The 11,221-nt window shown below is 33.7% G+C and overlaps 1 protein-coding gene across 1 annotated transcript; it reads right to left on the bottom strand.

Annotated features, from left to right (window-relative positions):
* Window positions 1-1,167: 1,167 nt before the first annotated feature.
* Window positions 1,168-9,807, bottom strand: LOC129745273 (cytochrome P450 4c3-like). The gene is made up of 3 exons (XM_055738244.1): window positions 8,872-9,807; window positions 8,677-8,810; window positions 1,168-1,664 (listed from the first exon to the last, which is right to left on the bottom strand). Exons 1-3 carry the CDS (start codon window positions 9,793-9,795, stop codon window positions 1,214-1,216), a joined length of 1,509 nt encoding a protein of 502 aa, XP_055594219.1. The 5' UTR covers window positions 9,796-9,807; the 3' UTR covers window positions 1,168-1,213.
* Between the last annotated feature and the right edge of the window lie 1,414 nt (window positions 9,808-11,221).

The following is an 11,221-nucleotide window of genomic DNA, read 5'->3' as shown; positions in this document are numbered from 1 at the left end:
TTAATGCTCATCATGAGAGCTGACTGGGGCTCGTTATTCACCCACTTGAACCAGTATGGTAAACTTTGCCTCGCACTAAGCAGCACAAGAAGCAGTCCTTCTACCATTCCACGCGCAAATTGGAATGAGAAGACCACTTATGAGAGTAAGTAGGTACATACCTGTGTTGTGTGTGCTAACATAAACCCATACCGTCTGCAGGTGGCTCCAGAGAGCAGTCGTTCGGGTGAATTGCCTATTTGCAGGATATATGCCTTTAATTGTAACAACCAGCGAGAGTTAGCTGCCGGAAAATTGCTGGGCCAAGATCTGTGTCGGAAGTTGCCTAAATTTAACGGTGCCAACAGAAATAAGCCGCTTTTCCTTTGCCGGCGGAGCTATCTGCTGCCAGGGTGCCAAGATGACGCGAAACTTAGAGAGTGATGTTTACACTTTCAGCCGTCTTGAAAGGGAGATGTTTCCATTCCCTATCTCTTCAGTGACGAGGTACTGAGAGTTTTGGACCAAACAGGCGAGGTTTGGTTCTTATTTGCCCGTAAGGCGTCAGACCTTCATCTGATCCGTTAATCAGAATATAAGATGGTAGATTAGTTTCATACCACGGAGCAGAGGTGTAGTTGGTTGTTTTCGGTTGTTGTGAGATTCAAATTCAATTTTGAAATCAATTGCTCGGATTTGGCAGATTTTTATATCAAATTGCCCAGTTTTGCACGGCCTGGAAACGTGCTGAAAAAATTTTGGCAACCTTACTGTATATACTATGACGACTTATTTAACAGAGAAAACTAATGGAAATTATCATTCAATATCGCAGGGTGGAAAACAATGAGTTATGTTCAAGGAATCCACTGTTTCGACATCCAACAATATTTCTGTTTTTTTAAGTGAGATTGTTTTTATCTCATCCCTAATGATGGAGTTCGGCTTTTTTTTCGTTTTTCAACCCCTGAACTAAACTCTGGAATCCTTTATCAGAAGACAAATTACCTTGATAACTTTACCGGAGTATAACACACAAAGCAACAAATTATACTTTCAGATACAGTCTGTAAACTTTCACTTGAACACACACAACGCTTTACCCATACACACTTCATCACAATTCATCAGAATTTATTTTATCGTGCCCATTTGCATATATTCTGTTTTGCTTCCGTTCCATTCCGTTTCGTTTCGTTTCGTTCCATTCTTCCGGAAGCGCTCGCTTCCTGTCTCAGTTTCGTGGATAAAATTTGAGCGGCATCTCGTCACTCGGTTTAAGAATCATTTCGGCCTTGAGGGGCGGCTCGTAGGCCGGATCAGTCAACTCGATGCGACACCACCGGAGCACCTTGGAGATGGTCGATTTCAGCTCCAGCATGGCAAACTTTTGCCCGATGCAATTCCGGCCTCCGGCACTGAACGGCACGTAAGCGTAAGGATTCATCTTTTCGACGCCCCGCTCCGCCTCGAAGCGCTCCGGCAGGAACCGTTCCGGCTCCGGGAAGTACTCCGGATTGTGATGCATGTTGTAGATTCCGATGGTGATGTTGTTGTTTGGCGGAATTAGAACACCTCCCAGCTGCACCTCCTTCAGGGTGTTCCGGGAAATGAATGGAACCGGCGGAAACATTCGTAGCGATTCCTTAATCACCAGTTCCAGGTATCGCAAGTCGTTCAGGGTGCTGTAAAATAACGAGAGAGCGTCAGAATTTAAATCAATTGTAGCGTAGGTACTACTTCTAACTTTTCTCAATTAAATTTTTGCAAAGTTTTCTGAATAAATAAGCATGTTTTTTGTACAATAACCAAATCATTTTTAATGAAATTATTCAACCATAAAGCCACATAGGAAATATCCTATCAAACCAAGTTTTAAAAAATTGAGTTCAATTTTAGTATGATAAAATAAAAATTAAAGAAATTAACAAATAAAAAATATCCCTTTTACGTCAAGACAACTTCGATATAAACGTGACCAACATTTATAATTTGAAGAGAAAGATTAAAAACAATCAATTAAAAATATCCAAAAAATAGGGTCCAATTTTTAATTGTTTTTACTTTGTTTCCGTCGTTTTTGTGAACTCATGATTGGAGTATAGGATGAATTTTAGGTGTACCAGTTCTGGCGACAAGATGACCAAACAATATACTCAAAATCATGTCGATAGAGTGCCGCGTCTAGGAAATAATGATTTTACATGAGACGGAAAAAATATACGAATAAAATCCCGACTCAGGTCCAAACTTTAGAAGTGCGGTTTAAGCCTTTTCTATGGAATAATTGAGTGGAATAACTGACTCAATGCATTACATTGTACAATCTGATTTTGTGATCTTTCCAATCTGATTTGTTATTCTATCCAAAAATCGAATTATATTTTTAATCACCGTGTTTTCACCATTCTGAATTTGGTTAAAGTATTCAAACTTAGATCAAAATTCTTATAGTAGTGCTAAAACGATGATCATTACCTTGTTTTAAATACGAACAAGTGAGTAAGCCAAGATAACTTTTTCTCAAAAAAATTTGCTACTAACTATAACTTTTTCTTTTAAACATGTGAAAATACAATTCTTGATTGTTTTTTTCATCGAAATACTTCCTTTCTATTTTATTAAAATTTTTGTTTCTTCCATTCTGATTTAAAGAGTGCCCCACATCAAATTGCATCACTTTGGAAACACTGTTGAAAGTCAGTCGTTTTGTATTTTTGCTTGAAAATTTGCACAAAGAAAGACTAAAATATGCAGTTATTACAGTAAATATTTTTTTGTATTTGAAAAATTAAAAAAAAGAGCCAACCAAAGAGCAAAGAGGCAATTTTGTGCAAATCTTCAGAATAATACTTGTGGTCGTGCTGCAAATGTAGGTTTGTGATTTAACGTTACTACGCAGCTCTGAGGATAAACAGAAGAAGATAAGGGATCTGAATCTTATCAGCAGTTAGAACCTACAAGTGAGTGTGTACTGTCATAGGCGGAATATGTATACCTACTCCGCTTAGGAAACTACAGAGCGTCTCCATACAAAATTCTAACCAAAACATTTTTTTGCATTTTCGATGCTTTTGAGGCTTTTGAGAAAATTATTTTTGCAGCTTTCAATACGTACAACTAGCATTTGAAAGTGATTTTAGTAAACTTTTGGGTCAAAGACACAATTCGTAAAAAAACGGTTTACATTTTTGGCTCACTCTGCAAAACTACTGGAACGATTTTAATCACAAGTACCATTTTTAAGGTTGTCAGATTGCCCGGTTTTATCCGGGTTTGCCCGTATAATGAATTTAAAATTAAAAAACAGTCCGGCCCGGCCCAGTTGCCAGGATTTCATTAAAAACACCCGGTTTTCTCGAATTAATTCACTTTATTACGCAAATCACACAAAAAAACACAAATTGTGCTGTAAAAACACTCTATTTATGCCACAAAGTGGAAGGTTTTGAGCAAGTTTTATTAAAAGAAATCTTGAAAGTGTTCTGGAAGCCTTAAATACGATTTAAGATCTGTGATGAGTTTTGATGATTTTTTTTTTTTAATTTTACTTTCCTGATTTTTGCTGAGTCAATTCTGTGCTTTGTGCCCGGATTGTTGTTTGTCAATTTTTAAATCTAATGCACGGATTTTGCAAGGCTTTAATATAAAATTTCCCGTATTTGTCCGGCCCTAAAACGTGCTGAAAAAATTCTGGCAACCTTAACCATTTTGGAATTGTCCTCAAAGCTGTTTTGTTTTTGTTATGTTTGGAGGCATCGTAAAATTTAATAAATTATTTGAGCGTGTGATATAATGATGTTTGTTTTCAACAAAAAATCGATTTACAGTAAAAATGATTTCTAAAGCTGGATTTGCGTTCTTTGATCAGGTGAAAGTTAAAAATAAGCTGTAAGCTGTAAATCTGCACCACTTCGGCTTATTTTTATTCGTTCCACTATTCAAATGATGCCTTGAAGTGCTATGAAGCCAAAAATGTCACATTTGTATCCAAGAAAATAAATACTTAAAGCACCTGAACTAAGTCACTTTTGAAAAATACTTTGCAATACTTTTTAAGCAGGCACTCAGTGAACGTCTCAACAAGTTTAATTTTGAGGAAAAAAATGACGAAAAATTAGGTTTCTGTATAAAAAAAGCTGTTTCAGATGTTGCGCAAAATTTATTGGGTATAGTTGGGTCTAATGTACGATTGTGAGAATATGAACTAAAATCAAGTAAAAATAGAAAAAGATCACAATTGGCTTATAGTTAATTGTCTGCAAGTTTGGAAAGAATTGGTCAACTAAGCGGTTTTCCACAGTGTTTTTACTGTGGTTCAATTAAATGTGGGACACACTTTAAATATACTCATCTCTTAGCATAAGCTCTGATGCCTTGAATAAGTAATGAGATTCATTTTTCAATTCTGATGGTGAAGTTCAAACCGCCATGAATTTTTCGGTGAAATCTATTTCTTCTGTCACCGTTTTTTTTACCAACATATAAACAAAAAGCTATTTGCTTTCGACAACAAATACCGTTTTTGAAGGTACGTCCTTGTTTTTCGACAATTGAAAAATGTAAGAAGAGTCTTTAAAATTCGTACCGGTAGACAGTGATCACTTTCATTTTTGACCTATCTCTCGGCAAATTAAAAAAAAATTAATAATTGGGTGGTTTGAGATCATACAATAATTATTCCTTTACAGTCTTATAAAAAAAATATAAATAAATGAACTCAAAATGTCCTAATCAAGATAGATAAAATCGGTATCGCACTTCAAAGAAACACGAAATCATCTGTAAGCTATTAATGTCAATTTTGATGGTTTTCAACAAAACATCAACAACAGGTTGTTTTAAGGTTTTCAAACAATTTTTGTTCATTAGGCATTTTTTAATTTTTTTAATACTTTAATTTCCGAGTTCTGACTGTTTTAAAAAAAAAGTAATTATTTTTGAATTTTGAAAAATGGTGGGGAAACGTGGGCCACTAAATCCAAATTGACTAGATAACGTGCTAAGTTTATAAGTTGGCCCAAAACTTAAAATTTCATAATTCATTTAGTTATTTTCAAGCAAATTCAGATGAGGAAATAAAAAAGAGAGTTGTGTATGATCAAATAGTTTGTAATTCCTGGCTCGCGAACGTTTCGGCCAAATTCCTTATATAGGATTTATGTTCGTCTCTATCGCATTGGAAAAAGTGGAAAATTTTTTTTCACTACTCTTTATTTGGCTTAAGAAAACTTTAAAGGTAGGGGAAACGTATTGTATTTTCTGAATGTGTATAAAAACACCAAAAGATAGGTGGCCCAAGATACCCCACAAAATGTGGCCCACGATTCCCCACAAGCTATGATTTGCCAATTGGTTGTGTGTGTGTGTGTGTGTGTGTGTGTGTGTGTGTGTGACTTATTGATATTTCATCAAAAATTCCTTTCCTACGTGAAAGAACATGACAAAACTAAGATCATTAGCGTATGAGCATATTTTTGTAATGTACCTTAGGTCTCCCACGGGTGCAATTTTTCGGGCAATTGTTTCATTATGTATGTACAGTTTTCTAGGCTAGTTAAAAAAGAAGCATATGATGCGATCATAAGTCAACAACTTATAGAAAAACATGCATACCCAAAGTAACGACGATGACAGTTGGATTGAGATTTTTATCTCAACATACAGATGAGATATTTTAAGTGGCCCACGTTCCCCCATGGTCTACGTTACCCCATTTTCCCCTATTTAATTTAAAAAAAAGATTAAATTTGAGTCTTTGAAAACATTTGAAATTTCAAGTGTGAAGCCTGCAGCCGATCTTAAAATATACCAAGAGCACACAAATTTATAACTAGCAGTAACAGACTGATTTTTTTTTCATTTTTGATTGATAATTACCTCTTTGTTCGCAAACTATAAAGGTATCTTGATGTGATCTTGCCAGTTAAAATCTACTGTTTCATTTTTTTTTTTTTGAGCAGGGAAAAGCCCGCGGGAATTGAACTTCTTTTCGAGTCCATTCATTAATATTTATTATGATCTTTTAATTAAGGGTACAAAATCAGATTTTTACAGATTCAAACTGGTGAAACCTGAAATTTTTTCAAGTAATCAAAGGTTTAGCAACAATTGATGAATAATCCACAATGTTTTGAATTTAATTTTTAATTTAACTGGATTCAAAGAAATGAAGAATTGTGACATGTGACATAAAACGAAATTTTTTAATTTTCCGGATGCATTAAATTCTGAAGACACTTTCGCTTGATGTCATGAATTTTGGAAATTCTTAATTTGAAATGACATATGTTAACAGTTGTAAGGAGCATAATTTTTAAAGATTTAATTTTTTCAACTACATAAATTTCAGTTAAATTTACTTCTGGATAATGTAGACTTGCCAAATACTTTCAGAAAAAACGGGAAATTTCACTCAAAAAAGCGGGGCACAGCTGAAAAAAGCGGGACATTTGAAAAATTCCTAAAAAATTATTAATACTGGTTTTTCATTGATATTTTTTTCTCAATTGACTGATTGCTTTTTATGAATATTTTTCTTAATGCCTTAGTTAAGACATATATTTTATTCGAAGACTGCAACCCGATAGGACTTAGATCAAAAAAGTTATTGCGCTTCAAAGATTGTATTTTGGCCAAAAATTGTCGTTTAACACACTTAAGTACTTTTAACGCATTGCTTTTTATACGAGAATTTTCAGCTACATTACAATCTTTTAACCGCAATAACTCGTTTGTTTCATTGCCAATAGGATTACAGTGTTCGAGTAAAATATTTGTCTAAATTTAGACTTTAAGATAATTGTTTATAAAAAGCAATCAGCTATTGAAGAAAAATGTTATAAATGATAAATCAGTTTTTTTTGTTCCTCCCGAGCAAAATACCTTAAAATTCCTTTACATTTAAGATTCAAGCAACCTCTTCTCATGGTCAGATCGTTCTGAAATTTGGCATGTGACCCTCTGATAAGATAATGATCAATTTCGGCTTAGAACAAGTCAGATTTATCATGTTTAATTCTTCCTATATTAAGATTAGTACACTGCGTTTCTTTAAATTATTCAAAATTGCAAATAATACGGTTTAAGTAAAATACCCATAACTTATTCAATTTTCAATAGATTTTGATAAATAACCACATGAAATCTTTTTTATGAATTGAAATTTACAGTTCTTAAAAAATCAGATTTTTAAATGTAACCATCAAGTCGAAAATTGTCGATAAAACAAAATTTTCTCTGAAAAAATGCATTATTTAATATTTTTTCTAACACATCTTCACTTATATCAACAGTACTGTTGATCATTCGAAAAAAATTAAGTTCCAATGATCGATTGCAAATTATTTCACCTTCAATATACAAAAGAGATATTTCAAGTTAATGTTACGCATTCAGAGATATTTTAATATAAGTTCATGTACTTTTTATTATTACAAAATTTTATATTTCAAGCAGAGCTCAAAATCTGTTCTACTGAGATTTTTTTTAATTTCCTTTTTTTGATTCAGCGCCCGATTTCACATTAAAATTGATCTTCAGCTTACTAAATTCCAAAAAACTGTAAACTAGTGTAATCATTTGGAAGCAACTTAAACAATATTTTTTCTTACCAAAGTTATTTACATTGCATTTGTTGAATATGCTCTAAGAACGCTTAACTTAATCAGAATATTACTGTAATGGTAAGAACAATAGAGTTATTTAGTACTGTCTTATTTAAACTATTGAATATGCTACTTATTTTGAGGATAAATTTGGAATTCAAATAGAGGTAAAAGTTTGATTTTCACTAGTAAGTCAGTGAACTTAGTAAAAGTTTTCCAAGAAAAAAAAAGAGGAAAGAAGAAAAAGCGGGACGGCTAGACACTCAAAAAAAAAAAAAAAGCAGGACATGTCCTGCTTTTGCGGGACGGGTGGCAACCCTAGTATTATGGAAATTATGAGCTTATTCAAGGTTAATGTCATAAAAGCCAAATAATTCCAAAAAAAAAATCCTTTTTTATGTTATTTTTAAAACTTTTTTTTGTCAAAAAAATCATAAAAATTCTGCCATTTCAAATCTTTCACTTCAACATAATGCAGTGTATTAATGTATGCTTGAAATGGATTTATTGTTCATGTTTGCTTAAAATGGATTTGAAATTTTTTGACCCAAAATTTGGCAATGCATTAAAAATGATATAAAATCAAACCATGTTGGTATTGTTGATGATCCAGTTTAGAATCTGTGTACTACTTTATGGTTATCAGACAGGGTTTGAAATAAATATCCAAGAAAAAGAAAAAAAAACTTTAACGAGTTTTAAGTTATTTTCGTTAAACTTTTGTTCATTGACCATTCATTTTTTTAAATTTAAATCTAAAACAATAAATGTTTAATGTGGCTCTTTCAAACCCTGAAATTTTGAAAATTTTATGATTTTTGCTCTTCCGACTTAAAAGGTTGCCGACCGATCTTTGACTGTGCATGACTTTTTAATTGTATAGCAGATAGATGAAGGTTATGTAAGCTCACTCTGTGATTTCCCATAATTTTTCTTTACTTAGCATTGTAAATATGTCACATTAGGTGAATGATGCAACTTAAGATTTTTTAGGTAAATCGATGCTTAGTTTGCTCTCAAATTTATAATTTTAAATTCAAAATTGTCATTTTTAATATTGATTTTCCATTCTTCCATTTTGAATAATTACCTCAATGTTACCGGAGTACTTTTATCCTCTCCTATGACCGACACAATTTCGTTGTACACCTTCTGTTGAATATCCGGATACTTTCCCAGGGAATACAATATGAAGGTGATCGCTGATGCAGTTGTATCATGACCCTGAAAAAAGGTGGTGATCTTGAACATCGCATTTTCATTGAAAAAACATCACAATTTTTACAGCAAACATGAACGTATCCACTTCCTCGCGGATTTCCTCATTAGTCAGGAGTCGACCATCAATTTGTGTTTCCAGCAACACATCCAGTAAAGCTTTCTTGGACTTTGTGCCAACATCGTTTACCCGCGGTGAACTTTCTTTACCCAGAACAGTTTGCTGCTTCAACGCCGCTCTCCGCTGTTCAATGATCGACAGTGTGTAGTCGTGAATGGTTCTCAAATATTTTTGATACGGTTTGTAATGCTTACTGAATCGGAAGAAGAAAGGCTGATTATACACTACATGGAACATCCTCCAGAAAATGATCGACGAAATTTCCTCCACCGTCGTGGTATAAACCGATTCCTTCGATTGAGCATCCGAGTGGGATCCCATTGCCGATTCCACGATCACGTCCAAAGTACACAGTTTAACCATCGGGAATATTTTCACTGGTTGTCCAGAACTTTTCAGAAACTTCTTCGCCAAAATTGTGCTTTTATCGTCGAATACCTGTACATAGTTTTCCAAGATTTTGAAATGGAAAGCCGGCGTCAATGCTTTTCGATGGGTAAACCACTTATTGCCATTGCTTATCAAAAGTCCCGTTCCAAGCCACTCGACCAGCATGTCGTAATCGTCACTTTTGCAGTTGAACTCCGGTCCGGTCATGATTCGTTCCACGGTTTCGGCCGAAGAGTAGAACAACCATATTCCGGTCATTATGTCCACTTTGAACAATTTTCCATAATCTTTCTCGAGTTCGATCAGCAATCGGAAGATGTCAGCCGACTCTTTCGATACAATGTCCAAGGTATTGCCAAGCAGTGGCAGCCCTGGGGGTCCAGGAACTTTCTTGAAGGGCAGTTGCAGCTGTCGACGCCATTGCACAACTTTAACTATGGCAATCAAAGCCAAAGTGCCCAAGAGGACCAAGGCCAACATTTGATTTTGAGTTGAAAGGTTAGACTGAAATGATTGAAACGCGTGCAGCCAAAATGTTTTGAAACTGTTTACATTCTTATCTTAATGAACTGGCGCGCCGCTATCGCAGCGATTACACGAGGCTTTGATTAACAAAACAAGTCATCGTGTATATTGATTAATTCGAGGATCAACACTAAAAATAGACACACATTGTCATATTGAATCATTTGGTTATTGGCATTGGAAGAAGTAAAAGTACGCGTTGCTTATTTAATCTAGTCAAATTAGCAATTTGTTCGAGAAGTGATAAACTGTACTCTGGATTGTAAGTTTGCATTTTGTTAAGGAAATTTAAACATTCTTATGCATGATAACAGTACTAACCAAATCAATACGGTTTGTCATGAACTCATGAAATTTGATAACAAATATATCACTTCCGACTTTATTATTTACTTGAGTTACAAAAGTATACTTTTATCAGTTAAAGCTTTCAATGTTAATTGTTTTGTTCCTTACATAATTACCCAAATTGACAGTGTTTTTGATAAATTCTTGAAGTTTTGATATTTGACCATACGCATCAGATGAATTATTTATCAAATATCTGATAAGGATTTAGTTATCAAGAAGCTTAATTTAACTTCTTTTAACTATCCTAGTTTCAAAAATATTTGAAATTATGACAATTAAATATGACAACACAAGATATTTTATAAGAAAACTTAAATTCAATAATATGTGTACTTAAAAAATTAAATAAAACATTTAAAAACAATCCAAAAATGATAAGAAATGTTTACTGTGTTTATAGTGACTGAAAGTGACATTACACGCAAAATAATTTTCACTTAAAAAATAAGTGGCATCTGTAGTAAATTCTCGCCATACGTAATTTCATTTGAATTTTAAGTGATGGGTCAAGTGAATTACATTATGACGTTCGAGTGAAATTTATCTGAATATCTAAGTAAGTTTCAAGTTAATTATCTCTCGCGTTTTTAAATAAAAGAACATTTATAGAACACCACTTCGATTTCAAATACTTACTTTACGCTTTTGCCAAAAATTTATTGATTGGAAAATTCCATCGTAATCCCAAGGCAGATCGGTTACTGCGAATAGTGCGACTTCTATATCTTCCCTGCTGCAAACCAGAAAATCTGTCCAGTTTAACCCACAAGCTGAAACATAATAACACCTTTAAATAACTTTTTCTTACATCACGGTTAACACAAACTACCGTCAAAATCACCTAGTAAAGAATTGGGAAAATCCAGCAATTTGACATTTTGAACTCTGACAATAAACACAATTACAACCCGACATTAACTTGAAATTCAATTGATGGGTGAATATTTTTTCTCACTTCAAATTCAAGTGACGGCTGAAGTGAATGTGGATGAATTCACTTGAAATTTAAGTGACTGCCAAGTGAAATGTA

This window comes from Uranotaenia lowii, chromosome 2, assembly GCF_029784155.1.
Source record: "Uranotaenia lowii strain MFRU-FL chromosome 2, ASM2978415v1, whole genome shotgun sequence".
NCBI classification, from domain to species: Eukaryota; Metazoa; Arthropoda; class Insecta; order Diptera; family Culicidae; genus Uranotaenia; species Uranotaenia lowii.
The sequence above is the reverse complement of the archived record's forward strand: the minus strand, read 5'-3'. Positions and strand labels throughout refer to the sequence as shown.